The sequence below is a fragment of the Hippoglossus hippoglossus genome, chromosome 7, assembly GCF_009819705.1.
Source record: "Hippoglossus hippoglossus isolate fHipHip1 chromosome 7, fHipHip1.pri, whole genome shotgun sequence".
In the NCBI taxonomy this organism is placed as follows: Eukaryota; Metazoa; Chordata; class Actinopteri; order Pleuronectiformes; family Pleuronectidae; genus Hippoglossus; species Hippoglossus hippoglossus.
Window position 1 is genome coordinate 21596375 of NC_047157.1, and position 19620 is coordinate 21615994.

Consider the following 19620-nt stretch of genomic DNA (forward strand, 5'->3'; position numbering starts at 1 on the left):
ATATTTATATATGACACATGCTCCACTGTCAAATCTAGATTTGTCAATGAGATGTCAATGATTTATGTTGTTTGTTCACTTAGTGTGTAGAATGCTTTAAATTAAAGTAATGAACTCTTTTATTGTGTGAATAGCATTATGTTTGGGGTTTTTCCATTTGTCCTTCCATTTGTTTATGTCCCGTCCTCATGAACACTCTGAAAAACCTTGAAGGAACTTCTTCCAACATGGCACAAATACAGTCAGATAAAGGTTGTGCTCCATATGAAAGCTACAATAATAATAATAATAATAAAGAAACAAAACAAAACAATTATAGAGATCACACAAGATTAGAGAAAAAAGAAAAGAGAAAAAGATAAAGCGTGACCTCAGTCTGCTCTCTGTGTGTGTGTGTGTGTGTGTGTGTGTGTGTGTGTGTGTGTGTGTGTGTGTGTGTGTGTGTGTGTGTGTGTGTGCGTGTGTGTGTGTGTGTGTGTGTGAGTGAGTGACTGAGTGAGTGAGTGAGTGAGAGAGAGAACCACCCCCCCTGTATAAATGACTCCTCTCCTCCTCATCTCTTTAATCCTCTCTTCCTTTAGTTTCTCACAGGACACAATCATGAGGAGTCTCTACTGGGCGGCTCTGGGTTTATTCTCTGCTTTACTGGCTTCAGGTAAATATCCCACCGACAAGAAGGACAAAACACTGAATGTGATTATTTCTGATGTTGTTCACTGACGGTGGCTGATCTTCTAAATAAATAAAAGCCGAAGTGGCAAAGAGATGCTCTGCACCTCCGGAGCAGCCGCCTGCCCGGCTGGAGGAGAAGTTCAGCCGCAGACGGGGCTTCAGCAGCGGGGAGAAGGTGAGCTACACCTGCCCGGAGGACTTCACTCCCAGGGGCAGCAGGTCCGTGCAGTGTTTGGAAGGAAAATGGACCAAACTGGCTCTGAAGTGCGAGAGTAAGTTAATGACACAATTTCAGAAATACAGAAATATCAGAAATACACTTTTAATGTTGTTTTTCCACCGAGATGATTCATTTCAATGGGGATCTATGCAGAGACTTTATGTGATTCAATTTGAGAAGCAGCCTAACGACCCCTAGCGGCCTGATGGGTGACCTGCGTGCTAGACAACCAATACTACACACTAGACCTGCATGGATATGAAAGAAAATAAGAAATATCTCCCATTATAACAGGGAGCTGTCCCAATGTTTATTGAGGAAGAAGGTTATTAGATTGTCTTGTTTTGATTTATTTCTTGAATACCTGAGAAATACATTAAGCAGTTTTCATAAGTTCATAAGTTAGTTTTCATGGATAGTGTTTGGTAAAACTTGCTGAGGTTGGTGAAGGATTTGCAGCAGCTGGTAAAAAATGTATAGTTTCTTCGTCTGGAAAATTCTATTCACTTTCATTTGTATGGCATTGAATCACAGACACAAACATTATCTCAAGGCACTTTGCATTGTGAGGTCAAGACCTTTAAATATTCAGGTAGTCAGATTCCACCCTTTAGCTCTGATTGATTATTTACCTAAACAAATTAGGATTAAAGAATTCAACCCTCGTCTAATTTATTTTCATTATTTACAAGATTGTTGAAAACTGTTTATCAACTGTGTGTGAGAATTAAAGAGTTTCAGATTCCGCTGGTTTTAAAACCGACGGACTATTAGTGTGTTGAGTACATCAGAAAGACAATATGTGATTGAAGAATTAAAGTGACCTTTTAAAAGAAGCAGCAAACGTATGTCCCTCAAAGACATCTCTCTCTCTCTCGCTCTCTCTCTCTCTCTCTTTCTCTCTCTCTCTCTCGCTCTCTCTCTATCACATTTATTATAGAGAGAGTGTGTGGAAACCCCGGGGATCTACCGAATGGACAGTTCAAATATAAAGGGAATTCATTTATTGGCCAGAAGGTTTTCGCGACGTGCAATGAGGGGTAAGTTGTACCTGAGGACACTCGTATAAAACCTGGTCAGCTGTGTGTGACTGTGCTGCACATTTCCATGTTGACAGATACACTCTGAAGGGACTGAACTACATGGTATGCAAGAGCTCTGGGTGGACCGGTGAATTCCCGAAATGTGGAGGTGGGTCTGAAACTCAGTCATCTTCTTTGGTTGGCAGAAACCTCGAGGTGAATCAAATTGGAATGTATTGTGTCTGTAAGAACCAGTAACCGCTCCCTGAATGTGACACTGTTAAAAGTTAATCCCTTGATTCATTTAAGCGTAATCTTTCCACCATGTGAATAAAGCTGTGGAAATAGATATTGAGTAATCCGGTGTGACGTGACATCAGTGTTTTGTCATTTTGGGATAAACTCACCTGCTCTAAAATGACATTCTCCTCCGTGTGTGGCAGGATTGTGAGTTTCAGATTTTCTCAGATCGTCTCCAGCAGAGTTGTGTGGTCTGCTGTTACATAAATATTTCGCTTGTGTGCTTTGACGTTCCTTTAACTTCTCAGTTTATTTAGAAAATATTCAGAGGTTTAAACCTTGAGTAAGTTAAGGAATACAATTAACAACAGAAGGATTGGAACAAAGTACATTTACTTAAGTACAAAACGTAGGTACGTGTACTTGAATACTCGTATTTTCTACGTATTTGTCTCTGTTTCAGAGAAATGTTGTACTTTTTACTTCACATTAATGAAGTGTGATTATTTTCTCATCAGAGGGAGCGGCCACCTGCTCCTCCCCTGCAGTGGACCACACTGTGAAGGCTGGTGGGACGGTGTCTGTGTACCAGCTGGGAGACAACGTGACCTTCACCTGCAGTCAGGGCTTCCAGCTGAACAGAGCTCCGCAGGTCACATGTGGCCCCGGTGGACGGTGGCAGCCTCAGCTCCCTCGGTGTCTGCCCTCGAAAGAAAGACCTGCTCAGCCCTCTCGCAGTAAAAGTACGTTTTCTTCTGGATAAACAATTATTGCCTCTGTCAAGTTTTTTTGTTGGTATGTTTGTGAGCAAGATTACAGAAAAACAACAGAACAGATTTCCATGAAACTTGATGACAGGATGCGATATAGGTCGGGAACATTTGGCACAGATCTGGACAAGTGGGATATTCTGTTGGTCAAATGTCACTCTGACGTCACAAAGCACATAACTCACGAATTAATGATGAAGTGATGATATTCCTGAGAAAGGTTAACTCCACCGTGACATCATAATGTTCTGGGCATATTTAAGACCATCACTCAGGAACAGAGGGAAAGATCGTGACCTCATTATGACACAGTCACTGTAGTTAGCAGAGATATGGAGGAAGAGGAGGAGGAGGAGGAGGAGGAGGAAAGACTCACATATCAGTTTTATTTCAGAGAATTTAATCTATGAAGCTGTGAATATTTCCTATGACTTGAGCAAAAAAATAGGCCACATAGATGTGAATTTGATCTCCACATTTCAAATCCAGGATTATCTTTTCACTTCCTAGCTTTGTGAGACAGGACAATTTTTATGACACCAATTTCCCAAGGGAATAATTCATGGATCTTGGTGAAAAATACTTAGTACATATTTCATTTATGATTGTTATTCAATCTGTTGCAGATCCAAATAAAAATCTGGATCTAGCGGGTTTAAATGTGGTTTTATAGGGTGTAGGCTTTTTACAGGGGATGAACGATAAGAAATGGGACTAAAAACCTGTAACTACATTCAAAGTGTGGCTGTGATGATGTGGATTCAGTAGAAAAACAGTTAGTATGTGTCTTTATAAGTTTTAGAACTATTTCCGAACAAACATGAGGGAATTTAATCGGACTGTTTGGCCTTGATGGAGGTTTACTCCTCACTTGTGTCAGTTCATTGACACTTTTCCTCTCCAGCAGGTGGATGTGGCAAACCGCTCGCCACCAAAGAAAACAAGGCCAACCTCGCTGACAAGTATATCACCATGGCAACCTTTGCGTCCGGTGACCGAGTCCACTACACGTGTGACGTTGGACACGCTCCAGCTGGAGGCAGCAGATTTCGCATGTGCAGGAACGGGAAGTGGACACCGCTGTTCCTGAAATGTGAACGTAAGAACTTTTAGATTCTGTCACAGTCAAACTTTAGTGTGAAGCTTTGTACACATGCTTATGTTTGAGGTCTTTGAAGTCCTGATGTCATGAACAGTATTTGATTCATAACTTAAAAGAATGTGAAGTCACCAGTTGCCAAACCCTGTTCTTAATCTTTTAAATAATGATTTTGGATTTTAGCTTGACCATTTTGCAAGTCATGCTGTGGCGGTGAACATTTTAATTTTATTTTTATTTCATGTTTGTTATCCTCCATGCAGCCGTAGTTTTTAATCCTAAACAATTGTATTCTTTCAGTGTGGCTGTCTTGATGGAGGAATATATAAAACTCAGTGATCTTTAAATATGAACAATATCAACTACTAATATCACAAATACTTTCCTTTGAACAAACTTAATTCATTACCGAAATAAATTCATTTTTAGCTGGTTATCATTTTTCTTTTTCATTTCAGTCGACATAAAAATAGAAACAATATCTTTCAAGTGAAATGTCCTGACAAATTCTAAGAGGGTTTTTGTTGTTTGTCTTTAAAAGCAAAGCAGTGCGGCTCTGCAGGAGAGATTCTGAATGGACAGTTCACATACACTGGAGTAGAGTTTGGAGACACCGCTACAGCCGTCTGTGATAAAGGGTGAGACACCAAACAATTCAAGCTCTTCTTTTATACAGACTGTTGTTTTCTACATATTTAACTCTTCTCTTTTTTATATCCTGTCCTCAGGTATACTCTCGTCGGACCGGCCACCAGGAACTGTAAGAACAACGGCTGGGATGGACGTGTGCCTGTTTGTGAAGGTGCTGTGAACAAACAAAAACATCATCAATTCTAAATGTCCTGAATCTCTTTAGTAATATTTTCTACATCTATGGCATCTCCTCCAGCTATGGTGTGTGAGACGGCTCCAGAGGGGACCAACGCAGAGAGGAAAAACCTTCAGGAGCCACCGTACACGTTCAGGAGCGTGATTGGCTATAAGTGTCGTGAGGGAACTCTTGTTGGACCAAAGGAGATCTGGTGCACCAAGACCGGGACATGGAGCGCACCTCCTCCGACATGCAAAGGTCCCAGATAGACACAGCCTGTTTTAGTACAACTTAACTTCTTCATCATGAGCAAAATTTAAATTTTAACTCCCTGTCTTTGCAGTGATTACATGTCCGTCTCCAATCGTGTCCAACGCCTCCTGGGCTGGAGCTCAGATCAACCTGTATCAATACAGGGACACCATATCCATCGAGTGTAACACAGGCTACACCATGATTGGCCAGAGCTCCGTTACCTGTGGTCTAGATGGCCAGTGGTCACCTGACCTGCCCAAATGTAGACGCACGTAAGGTAAGTAAACAACTATTTGTTGCAGTAACTTGATATGTTTTTACTTTATAAACACTATAAACTTAAAATGAATGTTTTTTTTTTCTCTCAGGGCATGCAGTTGTGAACTGAAATGCAAAACCAGAGTATTCCATCGAGCCAATAATGCAATAATGATCTTATTTGCTCATGAAACTTAACTTTCAGACATTAAAGTGTGTTTGAAATGAAGCTGAAGTACAGTTTGTTTATTTCAATAAGTGTTTCTGGGCAGCAACAGGTACAAACTTGTTCCATTCACCTCTGTACATTTCTTTTTCTTTACAGTTGATAATGTTACTGTATGTGTATCATCTCTATAGACTAAACGGTGAGTGAGCATTTCATGGACAAACAAGCTACAAGAACATAAGAACACCAATTCCATTCATTTAAAAAGACAATACAAAATCCAGACATTTTTTTTTACATGAGCAATAACAATTCAAGTGCAAATATCATTATCAACTCTATGATACATCATAGCAAACTCTTGTTAAAAGGCAACAATTAAAAACAAAAAAAACTACAGGTTGCAGGAGAAGACGATGATGATGATGATGATGATTTTGGCCGGGGAGGGGGGGGGGGGGTGTTTGGGGGAATGAGGGCATGTGGGCCGAGTGAGCAGCGGCACTGGGACGCTGCGTGATGACGTCTGCACGGAGGAGTAAATGTAAAATAAGTATTTAAGTGAGATGTGTATAGAGGGATTTCGTGTTTTCATGGCTCGGCCCAGCGTTGCCCTCAAATCTGACAATGTGGTCAAATTCCCTTTGTGTCATCCTAGAGCTCAGGTACGTGGAGACGTGCAGGTGCATGGTACGACTTGTAGCGTCCCGCGTATTCTTTATTTACATTTACAAAAACATCCTCCCTGATCTATTCATTCGTTATCAGAGAGTGAGCGTCGACTCGATTTAACTTTTTATTTAGAAGGTTGAATATGTGGGTTAAAGTGGGGGGGGGGGATTATCATTGTCACTTGCCCACAGACCAACCATGTAGCTGTCTGCACTGATGACACTGATATTAAAAAGGAGTAGCTCAGACATTTTGGGAAATTTGCTCATGCACTTTCTTGCCGAGACTCCCGTCGTCACTGTGCTCGATCAACTCTTTAGTAAAAACCACACACTGTTGTTTCCACACTCAGAATTTTACATCAAAAAAGTCTGAATGTGTTAATAATTGAGCTTAAGAAATGTGGTAGGCAGACAGGACAAGGCTAGCTGTTTCCCTCCATTTCCACTCTTTATGCTAAGCTAACTATCCACCGGCTGTAGCTTCCATACAGACGTGAAAATGCCAAAATGCCAAATTCTACTCCTTGACTACTTTGCAGATCCTAACATGAAGCAAAGTGTCAGATTTGACTAAACATGAATTATTTCACCCTGTTTTGGTCGCTGTTTTAATTTCATAACATATATATCTACATATTTTTAAACACACCAAATACCATTATTTTTAAATCACATTTTAACGGATTTAGTTTTCTTTTTGTATTTTGCCCGTTAAGAGTACAATGTCGTTTCGAGAATTAAGTTGAAATATTGTGAGGATAAAGTCGTAATTGGGAAGAAAGTCATAATATCATGAGAATAAATAAAAAGGAAATGAGCTGCTATTAGAACCTGTGTTCCACTTCGTCTGGATCCAAAATCTTCAACCAGTCTCCAGGTTTCTTGAGAAACTGTGAAACCACTTTGAATATCACGCAGATGTAACCAAAGATACACAATCGACCACCAAACATTTCCTCCTCCACAAAAAGAGGCAATTTCCTCCAAGTCTGTGTCTGTTTGCTTCTTTCTTTGAAATAAACTCTTTTTAAAAGTCCTGCTAAGTAACTTGAAAAGTGTAACTTAACAAAGATGCTCCCAATTCCTAATTTTAACGATGGCAACAGGTCTAAAATCTGACTTTTTATTGTCATCATTTTACGACTATATTTAAATTAAATTTAAATTTCAACCTTATGATATCACGACTTTATTTTCGTAAACTTACAACTCAACTCTCAAAAGCAATGTTCTTTCCCTTTATGTTACCGTAATACTTGGTCGTATAAGAGAGACACGATGAATCCGAGACTTCTTCTGCCAGTAGTGACGCATATTTCATACGAGTCTCGACAAGACCGCCGCCCACTTCAAACACCTTTTCACAACCGCTGTGTGGGTCACAACAGGGCGGAACCAAAGTTAAAGGTGTTATCTTCTTTTGTTCATTGAACTTGTAGTGAAAAGGTAGGATGACGACTTCTAAATCTAGTGCACAAACAACTTGACCTTCCCCTCTTTTTTTAGGGCAGTCTTTGGAAGAGCTGTCTTCATTGGGACAGAATAAAACATGAGCGGGGTGTGTATGGAGGGGTGGGGGGGGGTGCGAGTAAGTACTAGGTGTCTTTGGATCTGAAGACGGGCGCAACATTAAAGGGTGGAAAGTTTTTAAGGGGGGGAAGGGGGGGGGGGGGGGGGTCCTGCGTAAACAAATTAGGATTGAAGAATTCAACCCTCGTCTAATTTATTTTCATTATTTACAAGATTGTTGAAAAAAAACAAATAATAATAAAACACGGTAAAACTAGAAATCCACTGACAGGCAATGTGAGATTATCAATTTATCAACTGTGTGTGAGAATTAAAGAGTTTCAGATTCCGCTGGTTTTAAAACCCACGGACTATTAGTGTGTTGAGTACATCAGAAAGACAATATGAGATTGAAGAATTAAAGTGACCTTTTAAAAGAAGCAGCAAACGCAATGTCCCTCAAAGACATTTCTCTCTCTCTCTCTCTCTCTCTGAGACATGTTCCACCTTACATCCCATTATCTCATTTCCGTGGCTCTCACTATTATTATTAGTTTGTTATTCGTCCCCTCAAATGTTCGCGGGTGTTCCTAGAATAAAACCAATAAAACAAAAAAAAAACACCACCTTTCTATTTGCTTTGCAAGTTGGCTTGTAAAAGAGCGACAGGCGTGATTTCAAGGTTTGGAAAACGCCGGCGCAGTCGAGCAGACAGACGGAAAACAAAACACAGATGAACTGTTTTAACAGTAAAACTCGTGGAAGTCGCTCTAAGAGCTCAAATATAAGTAAGGCTTTAAATGACCTGGAGCGCAGCTGCGACATGAGATTCAGCGACGGCTCCTCCTCGAAGGGCGGCACACAGACACTGAAGATGGAACCAGGGTTACACAACACTTACACAACACGCACACAGTCATACTTAATGGTAGGAGTTGGAGCTGGAACTCAGACCACTCATTTAAGCAAATACGACAACAACAAGCTCTATCAAGCTCAAACCGCACACACACAAAACATCACTCCTGTCTGAAGTCGACGTTTCTATTGTTATTTTCTGTGTGTGTGTGTGTGTGTGTGTGTGTGTGTGTGGTTTTGTTTCACAACACAATAGAAAACCAAACCCAATCACACACTCTACACCCCCACTAAGGGTTTGAGCTCGGGACTGCAGACCTGCGCTGAACGGAAACGGACAAGAATTAAACCTAAAACACAAATAATGTTCTCTTCAGGTCTGCATAGTGTTTATTGTCAAAGCCTATGGAAAATACGAGAGGGTAAACAAGGTGGTAGGTTTTGTGTTTCGTTTTCTTTTCTTTTTTTTTTTTAAGCCCTGTGAGAGTTGCGGGATGTGGCCTGCAAGGCGGAGGGGGGGGTGTCGGGGGAGGTCACGATCCAATGCGTCGGCCGTGCGACCTTTTTACTTGTATGGTCGCAGGAAAGCGGAGACTTTGCTGCTGATGAGACGTATGAAGGAGCGGGGGAGCATCTCGTTGGACTCCCGAGTGGTGTACTTGAAGTAGTTGTTTGGGTGAGCCAGCACGTCGAACAGAGTCTTAATCAGTTTTTTATCCTGTGGAGAAATAATGTGTAAACACACATTTCCATAGTTATGATGACATCTTATGCTACTACACAATGCTATAAAATAAATCACACCTTCTATATGAGATTTACATCTTATTATTATTATTAATGCACCATTTGACTCATGCAAGCACCAATATATTTGTTAGCAGCAGCTTTACTTTGCCCAACAATATCTTACAGCTTAAGCGCGAGTAAAGACCAAAATAAACACAGTAAGAATAAATAAAGTTGCAAACCTTGAGGATTTCTTGGTGGTTTTCTGAAGAGTAGAGTCGTCCGTCCCTCACTATGTCCTCTACAAGCTGTTCATAGTCCTCTGAATTCAGAAACACACGGGAGACAACACAGGACACCATTACTAGCCACCGTGGGACATACAAAACAGGCTTAGTTGGGGAATAATATAATACAGAGGCATGACCAAAAAAAACAAAAAAAACAAAAAACAAAGACACAGCTTCAGTATCAGTTGTTTATATAAACGCTGTGAAACATATCAGTATGTGTCTGCTGATAAATAACAATTCTTTTTAACTTATTTGTAAAAACCAAAACAGCGCCCACTGTGGCCACATGGAGTAATTACACATTGAATTCCATAAAATTTTCTGTAATCTTGAGTCAGTTTATTTAAAGACTTCGTTCTTAACACTTGAAACTGGATTTCCCAAACCATGTGTGCTTTATTGCTTTAAATAAAAAAATGTTACATGTAAGAGGAAGATTCTTTTGTTGTCTTTCCAAAGCTACAATCTCTAAGGTGATAATAAACGCATCATAGAGTTTAAAAACTTGTTTTATAGACATTCATATTAGTAGTTAGCCGCTGTGATAAATGGGCGTGTTCCATACCATCATAGGTGACGTAGGGGATCTGGAAGCCCCGGGCGCTGTTGGCCTCGTTGGACTTGAAGTTAATCCACAGACGTCTGGAGCGAGCTGTGAAGGCGATTGGCCGCTCGTACGTCTGACACGTCTCATAGGTGGTGATGGATGTAGCTGACCCTTGCAGGGGCACAGACGGGACAAAGATGACCAAACAGGTTTTCAGAACTGTTCCTTACATTGTGTGCTTTCAGTAAATTGAAGACTGGAAAGGAGAGGAAACTCACAGTTCTTCCTCATCACCAACACATCTCCACACTCGTCCTCGGAGGGCAGGAAAATCTCCGGCACCACGATGAGGATCTTGCGTTTGCTGGGCGGGTTGATGTTCCAGATACATTCCACGTTGGCGGGGTAATTACCGGGGTAGTTCGGTGACTCAATGTAACCCATGAACTCTCCCATCTCTCCACCGCATTGCCTGTCTAGACATACACAAACAAAACACATTAGATTCCAGCCGCTGGTTGAGAAATCACACACAACACTAAACTGTCACTTCCAGGCTCACTCTTGCACTGCGATACGCTCGTGGCCCCATCAAAGTCCGTGGTGGTGTTTCCTGGGCAGGTGATACAGTAGTTCTGTCTAAACTCTGTCTGATAGGTCCCCACAGGGCAGCGGATGCACCGGTGTACTGTGGTGTTGTAGTAATGACCGGGAGAACACTGAACTGCAGGGTGAAGTGGAAAGAAAGACACGTCAGTGGCTGCAGCTTTGTTGATTAAACAAGTATATTTTCCTGCCTTTTTAATCAAAAAGAGCACACGCTGACCTTTGACCTCACAGTCGTGGAAGGAGCTGGCACCTTCCCGCTTGGTGCCCAGTCCTCCGCCACAGGGGAAGCACAGGGTCCGTCCCAGATCTGCCTGGTAGGTTCCCAGAGGGCACGGCTGACACGGTTTGAAGCCATCGCTGGAGAAGGAGCCTGTCGGACACTGGCCTGGATTTGATTTGAAGAACACAGAGAGTAAGCTTGATTAGGACAGAAGCTCTTAATCTAAACACATATACACCTCTTTAATATTGTCTCTGGGGCTACCTGCACAGGAGGAGATGTTCCGTGCCCCCACAGGCCCGTGGCCGTCGCTGCCGGGGCAGAGGTCACAGGCCAGCTGCCCCTCCCTCTCCTGGAAAGTCCCCGGTGGACACTGGACGCAGCGCTCCTGCTCGCCGTGGTAATACGACCCCGACAAACATCTGACTGAGAGAATATCCACAACGGATCCAATCAGAGATGACAAACATTTAAAAAAACTGAAATGCAAACCTTAAACTATGTTTTGATTTCAGTTTTCTTCTTGTCCCTGGAACAGATGATCCACTAAATATGAATATACTGTTCACGTTACTAGATACACTTGAACAATCTAATGCAATTCAATGTGTAAATCCATATTATTATCATAGAGATCATAGTTACAGGCGGTGCTGAATATATTTAATCGAAAGGTGTTTTAAATGTTATTGTCCTTACGATTGACATATTAGAAACACCTCTGAATAAAGTGCAATTCTCTTCCTCCACGGACTATGACCTCACAGCTAAAACACGCTGTATAAGTTAATTAACATCACTACGTGCACAGGAACACGTTTGGCATCATAAAAATAGACTTCATGGCTGAATTGGATCGATGTAGTCAATAAAGTGGGTAAAGAACGTATACTTCAGTGTATTGCAGATTATGGCAGCATGTGTTTTGATATAACATTAAATTCAGAGTCTAGTTTTGGTTTTAATGGATTTTGCACTAAAACAGGTGACTCGTCAGCCCTGGTCCCGCTCCACGGTCTTACCACATCGGCCGCTCTCCCGCTCCGATCCCGGGCCACAGTTCTCTTGACTGGAAGCAGCCTGGGGAAGTTTTTGGGCGACCTCGTATTCCAAACCCGCGACTCGGATCAGGAAGCGCTCCTGGTTGATGGACTTCTTCAGAGCCTTGATGTACGTCTTCACCTGCTTCTCCATGCGCTGTCTCAGGCAGCTGAGGTTACAACTGCCTGGTTTTAGGTACATTAAAGACGTAGAAATAAAAAAAAGAATAATGACTGACAGTGAAATCTGTGGCACAATACGACAGCCCCAAGGTCAACAACGTGTTCTTCTGAGTGAGGTGACCGACCTGTGGTGTCTCCAGGTTTGACCTCGGCCTCCAGCTCCAGAGTAATGCGAGTTACCTCTTTGTTGGATGGGTTACGAGCACGTCGTCCTTTGGTTTTCTTTGAGGAGTCACATCTGAGGTTGACAAACGTTACGAGGCAGTTGCTGCAGGGCTGCCCCCCTCCTGTGAACACATGATATCACAGTCTGTGTGAGATAAACCTGCAAAGCCCATTTATAGGTGAAAAATAAGAAATGTAGTCATTAGTAGTTACATTAGGGAAACAACTATAGATTGATTAATCTGCTGATTATTTTCTTCATTGGTCAACTACATATCGCTTCTATTAAATGTTGTAAAAAAATTCTCAGAATTTGTCAACAATCTAAAGCCCCGTAATATTCATCTAAAATGTATATAAATAAATCAAAATAAAACATGAAAAGATTCATTTAAAATATATAGAAATATGTCAAAATAAACCTGATAATATTCAGTTAAAATGTACACAAATATATCAGAATAAAACCTAAAAATAATTCAGATAAAATATAAAGAAATATATCAAAATAAAAACCTAAATATATAGAAATATAAAAAAATAAAACCTACAAATATTCTGATAAAATATATTGAAATATATCAGAATAAAACCAAAAAATATCCAGATTAAATATAAAGAAATTTCTTAAATATAAAATCAAATATATTAATAATAATATTACGTTATGTAACAAGTAGCAACAGCAAATCCTCACATTTGATTTGCTTGCAAGAAAAAACCTTTGAATTTCAAATTTGGAAAAATTATGAAAAATAACCAAATACGCTCCTATAATTTTCTACAAAAGACAGCGCACACACACACACACACACACACACACACACACACACACACACACACACACACACACACACACACACACACACACACACACACACACACACACACACACACACACACACACACACACACACACACACACACACACTAAGACTGACCTGGTCCTAGTGTCCGTCCCCTGTCCTCCGTCCTGCCGGTCAGTTTGGGGTGCAGGTGACATTTGGCGTTTTTAATCTTGAAAGAAGCCGTCTGCTTCACTGGAGGAGCCAGAGTCTCTACACACAAACACAGCAACAGCGTGTAAGAGCACACAGAAACAGAGAGTGTGTTTGAATTGCTGTTTGATCATAAGAATCTGGAGGGGAATCGAACCTATGCAGCTATGACTGCTGGAGTTGAGCCTGGAGGGAGACTTTCCTCTGAAGATGGGGATACCACAACTGACTGAGTAGCTGCTGTCAGACTCTGGAAAAGATCACAAACAAAACTGGAAACTACTTTGACTTTCAGGGTTTAGCATTGTAAGAGTGCACTGTCACTGGGAGGGACGTACCTGCCAGATAGTGAGCTTTAGAGGCACAGGTGAGGGAGCAGCTCTCTTTCTTGCCTGTCTTGCTACAGGTCAGTGTTGCTTTGGGTGCCACCAGTCCAGCAAAGCACTTCACGAGTTCTGAGGAGAGAGGTAGGTAGACACAGAAAATAAACAATGCATTCCACGACACAAAGAAAATACAAAAAATATTTGCCAAATAGCAAAAAACAAGAGCAGAAGTGAAAGGCTTCGGTAAAAAATACATTTCAGAAAATTTAATTTCAAGCAAATGAATCAACTGAAACAAGAACAGCTAGAGGCTAAACAAGTTGAGATTAAAAACTTAAATCGCCCTCGGGATGATAATGAGTTGAGCCTGAGATTGTTCTGTAAGTTATTTCATGTTGCAGGGGCATGGTGAGAAAATGTGGATTTATCAAACTCAGTAAAAACAGTGAGCACCTGCAGAGAATCCAGTCATTTGAGCTCAACCCACATTAAAAGACAGCAGTGAGGTGAGGAAATCTGGAGTCAGAACAATAAAGGCCTGATAGATAAATAAAACCCAGGGTGTTTCTCTAACAGAGAGAGAGAGAGAGAGAGAGAGAGAGAGAGAGAGAGAGAGAGAGAGAGAGAGAGAGAGAGAGAGAGAGAGAGAGAGAGAGCGATCCCACCTTCGCAACTGTAATTATCACCAGTAATGAAGCAGATTGAAAAACAGTGTCCAACAGTTTCGGGGCTATGAATAATCTATAGAATGGCAGTAAGGTAATATATCTAAATAAAGAAAGCTGAGAGAGAGACACACACAGATATATCCCACAGCCAGAGGAGGCCGATGAGTTCAGAGTGTGACTCAGTGGATCCACCACACAGGGGCAGTGCTGCTACGTACCAACGCAGTCCTTCCTGTTCCAGTGCAGCTTGTACCCTGGTGGACAGGTACACTCGTAGCTCCCCAGAGAGTTGATGCAGCCATATTTGCACCCCCCATGATTTATACTGCATTCATCGATATCTGCGAATAGAAACGTTTGCATATAGATGTTTAGTGCTCATGCAGATATGGGAGGGAAATAAAAAAAAAAAGGCTCACAACATCAAGAGACAAGCATCAAAACAATCTGGAGTTAATTTCTGTCGAATGAAATCATTTGAGGAGTGTCTATGAGGTCAGCTGGATCCGTCCTGTCAGAGACTCACATCCAGGGAAGATTAATGTGTTTGCCTGTAAACAGAAGTGATTCTGTGTTTGGATGACGCCACATTCAATTTCATGGTCAAAACCGCTGCGCTCCTCCGTGTGGGGACGACTTGTGTGCGGCCAACAAATTATAATCACCTTTTCCCAACACGTGCTGAGCTCAAACCACTAAAATTATCCGGGATCCAGATGCAGGCTGGCCGCCATTGACGGCCAGACAGAAAATTAGCTTAGCGAGTGGAGCCGAGGACGTGCCAGGCTGCGGACAAAGTGGTGGGGACACCGGGAGAGAGAGCGAGAGAGAGAGGCGCAGATAATGGCAGTGATAGATGATCGGGGCCTGCTGATATGAAATGCTCTTCCCTGTCTCATTCAATTATTCACCCTGATTAAAAACAGTCTGTGCGCCTCTGCACTCCCAGAAGAAGATGATGACTTCATCAGCCGCGGCGTGCCAGCCGGAGCTGCTGGTGAGCGATGCGCTGCTTATCCTCCGCATCAAAGCCCACAATTTAAGAGACAAAGAACTCTAATGAATATCTGATGGAAGCTGAGCTCATCCGCCAGCAACTGCTGTTTTGACTTCTCTGTTTTCCTCGCGCACTTGCAACCAAACAGACGCATTCTGACCTTTCTTCCACGTCTCTCTGTGGTCTTTTCGTTCTGTGCTCTCAGAGAACAAGGGAAGAGAAGAGCTCAGAGGGGGGAAAAAAGGACACAACAAGACAATCTAACATTTAATTCAACAACTGCTTTGTGTCACGGAGAGGAATTTCAGGGCGGGTTCGGGAGCTCATGGAAACATCAACATCTTCAGATTTTAATCAATTTTTCTGAGCTTACTCATCAACATCAGCAACTCCCAGTGCAACCAACATCCTAATGTGAGCACGAGAAGGGAGAACTCTGGCTAAACTCTGGCAAGTCTGAACAGTCAGGTTATAATCCCCCCCCCCCCCCACACAAGAAGGCCAAGGTCTGTTTGTTTGTTTATGAACAGGATTACGCAGGAACTACTGGACTGATGACCATGAAACTTGGTGGAAGGATGTGGTTTGGATCAGGGTAGAACCCATTTAATTTTGGTGCGGATCAGAATCAGGGCGCGGATCGGGGGAATTTTATTTTTAGCTTTCTTTAAAATCGTTTTTTCAACATTTCCATTGATTTCTCAGAATAATTCATGGATCTGCATTAAAAAAGAAATCCGGATTGTTTAGGGGACTGATATTTATGAATGTGTGTAATTTTGTGTGGATGCAAATAAAAAAAAATCCAGATCTAGTGAATTTAAACGTGGTTTCATAAGAGTTACAATTACAAAACTTAAACTCTGTCTGTAGATAAAGCAGCTCAGTTCAGTTCAGCTCCACGCTGCCAGGATCAGATGACGTAAACTCAAAATCACTTACCAAGTCGGCTATTTAGCTGCAACTGCCGGGTCTATTTTCTTACCAGATAAGCAAAATATGTGTGGATTGTTTTGCTAGCTGAGAGGGAGAATGGCTGGACATACTCTCACTCGGGAGGAATGTTGACGGGCCTCGGCACAATGCTTGACAGCAGGTCAACGACCTAATTGGGTTGGTTTAGGGTGAGTCTATTGTTAAACACTGAGCAAAGCTTTCTGCCTTGTTTGACAGCTATATTTCGGCTGATAAACCACACCGGGAATAACATAACCTTGGTTATGGCCAGGAGTGGAGAAAGTACAGCAGCGAGTGCCATAAATCTCGGGGGTTATCTAAGAGTTCCGACAGCGCCGATGAAAGGCGAGGGAAATCATTCATCACCGCACCGCTCAACAATGGTACAGAGAGTCATTCACGCCTGACCATCTTCTCCTCACGGCAGCTCAGTGGGGCCTGATCACCGTCCATCATGTGAGTAAAAGGCCTCACAAATCCAATTCTGCAGCTTTTTATTCCCTGAGCTGACAGCGAGTACAGCTGCCTATTGTGGAAAGGATCCTGTGACCTACAGGAGCATTTTAAAAGGCATGGTTATCTTTATTAGATTGTGACAGCGGAGATACAGACAGGAAACATCATGTAACCTTTTGAGGGTGTAATTAACTGCACTGCTGTGTTTGTGCAGACCTGACAATCCCATACATCTTAACTTTACCGCTGTTCTCGTCTTTGTTGCAACATTCCTGATCAGTAGACGTGTCAAAGTACAGACGAAAACAAAACACAGAACAAATCACTGCAGAGCTGTGTATGTTTGAGATGTGAGTGCATACGCTGTCTCTCTCCGTGTCTCTCCCACAACTACTGTGAGGCCCTGAGGCGCTGGAGACAGCAGCAGATTCTAACTGGTGATACACACTCCATCAAAGAGCCGCCACAACATCCTGATGTGCTCCGGCGGGCCTCTTTCAGCTGCCTGCCAGGCAGAGCCGACGCGCCCCCACACACCTCCTGACACCAAAGGCTACTTCTGCTATTTGTTCCACACCAGAGTACAGTGTACCTGCTAGTGCTTGATGGACGTGGTCCTCCTCTGCCTGACGCCGATGGTTTGTCATGTTTTAGTCCATTAACTGCAGCGCAAATCGTCTACATTTTACATTACTGCCAAGTGTAGCGTAAGTTCTCAGATTGATTTCCTGCCTTCCAGGCAGCCACCTGTTTCAGCTCATTTCAGTCCATTTGAGAATCAACTTGCGGAGACTTAAAACTGGCTTGTGATGGGTAATCCATCAGAGCGAGCATTTAGCTACATGTACTTTTATCCTTGAACGCAGATGCATGCGGCAACTCTACCGCGCTGATGTTTTTTCAAGGACTGTGACATCCAGATTTACGAGGAAGCTGGTGAAAAGCAAAACAACAGCAGAACAAAAGCACAATGATGTTGATTTCTTTAGTTTCTTGTTGTTCTGCATCTCTAACATCTCTGATATCAGAATGAAGATGTTTTTTTAAAGAATCGCTGAATGTTCACTTGACAGGAACAATAATCATAAAATACTTTGATGGACAATCTGTCAAGATGATTCAAGTTGATTTTCACATTATTCATCAATACTGATGAATAATGACCTCCGAAGGTCCTATTCACCGCTGTAAACAAAATGTGCTGTATTTATATTTAGAACGTTAAAGCAGCACCTTGACGCCTCCTTCCAATACTTACATGAGAACAAGAGCGAATACAAAGGATCAGGTGTGACAGACATGTATATTATATATAAACGTTAATCATGTTAATCATAAAAACATCTGTATACGTTAAGTGCTTGTGAGAGACAGACACACAGTTTGCAAAGGGACAAAAATTAAACATTTGACAAGTTCACATTAGAAGTTATTTACTATTTAAAGCCGATTGTAAAATTAAGTTAACTGGTTTATAAGTGATGACGTCAGGAAGTAATGCAGGCGAACGTGTATGAAAATGTTTATGTCCACAAACATATCATAGAATGTCAGCATTTGCTCATTAGCACTAAACACAAAGTACAACTGAGGCTGAATGATGGTATTTGGACATGTGAAGGGAAAAGCAAAGCTATAATAACTCAAAGGGGCGAATATCCCAATCAACACTAGTTGGGATATGTCACAACCATAATTATTAACCCATTAACCTCATGGTGGCGCTCATTAGTTATCTTGACAATTCACTCTCAATGAACTGTGAATGTAGTGAATCCACTCAATACTTGTTGACACGTTTATGACCATCTTACTGACATCACTTTAGACACTTTGATGCTAAAAACACTCAAATAAAGTAGGAAACTAAATTTACAGACTGAAACATGCCTCGGAAATGAATCAGAAATGATCTCAAGTCGATAAAACGCTTTAATTTATCAGTTCAATCTCTGCTCTGGTCCCATATAAGCTGTCAGAATAAAATTTAAATCAACATTAATCATCTCTTTCTAGTGTTCTTGTGTTTTTCCTGCCAAACAGGGACTGATAGAGGGTTAGCGAGGGAGGTATGAGATGAAGGGGGGGGGGTGCTCACCTCCACAGTGTGCCAGGCCGTACAGAACGTAGCCTCTTTGACAGAGGCACTGGAAGCTGCCGGCAGAGTTCACACAGAAGTGGTCGCACGCGCGGTCGAAAGAGCATTCGTCGATGTCTGTGTGGACAGAAAGACACGCTGTTAGAACCTTCTACATCACTTCAGCAAATTACAGAAAAAAGATCTTTCCATTTTCAAACAGGATTCTCCCCGCACCATCACAGCATGGGTTCCTGCTTTCATGTTTTCTTATGTGTTCATTGTTTGCGATGGGTCAAATCACAACAACCAGAAAAAGGCATCTCTTGGGAAAAAAAGAAGACGTCTTCTGTTCCGCGCTTGGTGGCTGACCTCCTGCTGTCATGCAGTTTTCCATTTTGATGCTCTGAAATGGAATTCTCAAAGTACTTTTGAAATAACAAGCAGCCGCAGCAGGAGACAAAGGAAAGTCTGCTCTGCACCTGATAATAGGGACTGAAGGAACTTTTTTTGTTGTCCCCACACAGAACCTGCCAATCACTTCTCCTCTTAACCATAATAGAAATGACCCAGAAATGTTGGAGACTCCGTAATCTGACGTCTTTACTCTTCTGTTTCCCAGGTCACATAAATATCATGCATTGAAAAATCCTTGAAGAAAAGACAAATGTAGTAGGTCACAGTATAATCTCTGATCTCTCAGATTCTCCAGAGAATCTGTACGTGAGGGACGAGAGTTTGGGGCTGATAACATTCTGCTTTCTGTTTCTAGTTTGACGAATCAGGTTGGAGCAGGCT

General features: G+C 41.9%; 2 protein-coding genes across 6 annotated transcripts in view; one reads left to right on the forward strand and one right to left on the reverse strand.

Moving 5' to 3' along the window:
• The first annotated feature begins 526 nt into the window (after positions 1 to 526).
• On the forward strand, positions 527 to 5576 carry LOC117765384 (C4b-binding protein alpha chain-like). Of its 2 annotated transcripts, none has more exons than XM_034591949.1 (11): positions 527 to 655; positions 750 to 944; positions 1833 to 1932; positions 2010 to 2083; positions 2670 to 2897; positions 3829 to 4023; positions 4565 to 4661; positions 4752 to 4825; positions 4913 to 5092; positions 5178 to 5363; positions 5458 to 5576. In XM_034591949.1, exons 1-11 carry the CDS (start codon positions 538 to 540, stop codon positions 5475 to 5477), a joined length of 1467 nt encoding a protein of 488 aa, XP_034447840.1. In that variant the 5' UTR covers positions 527 to 537; the 3' UTR covers positions 5478 to 5576. The 2 variants fall into 2 exon arrangements, with proteins under 2 accessions (XP_034447840.1, XP_034447841.1); XM_034591950.1 differs by having other exon boundaries at positions 5178 to 5360; positions 5455 to 5576.
• A 3201-nt stretch (positions 5577 to 8777) lies between these two features.
• Positions 8778 to 19620, reverse strand: part of scube3 (signal peptide, CUB domain, EGF-like 3) — a 68299-nt gene continuing 57456 nt past the window's right edge. For 3 of the 4 annotated variants that reach the window (XM_034591946.1, XM_034591945.1, XM_034591942.1), the window contains 14 exons: positions 18844 to 18960; positions 14554 to 14676; positions 13680 to 13796; positions 13499 to 13591; positions 13285 to 13401; positions 12304 to 12465; positions 11978 to 12181; positions 11220 to 11381; positions 10953 to 11120; positions 10689 to 10850; positions 10405 to 10602; positions 10145 to 10297; positions 9529 to 9608; positions 8778 to 9275 (listed from right to left, as the gene is read on the reverse strand). In XM_034591946.1, the coding sequence (XP_034447837.1) occupies positions 9123 to 9275; positions 9529 to 9608; positions 10145 to 10297; positions 10405 to 10602; positions 10689 to 10850; positions 10953 to 11120; positions 11220 to 11381; positions 11978 to 12181; positions 12304 to 12465; positions 13285 to 13401; positions 13499 to 13591; positions 13680 to 13796; positions 14554 to 14676; positions 18844 to 18960 (2009 nt within the window). In that variant the 3' untranslated portion in view covers positions 8778 to 9122. The remainder of the gene's footprint in view (positions 9276 to 9528; positions 9609 to 10144; positions 10298 to 10404; positions 10603 to 10688; positions 10851 to 10952; positions 11121 to 11219; positions 11382 to 11977; positions 12182 to 12303; positions 12466 to 13284; positions 13402 to 13498; positions 13592 to 13679; positions 13797 to 14553; positions 14677 to 18843; positions 18961 to 19620) is intronic. The other variant, XM_034591943.1, reaches the window with a different exon arrangement.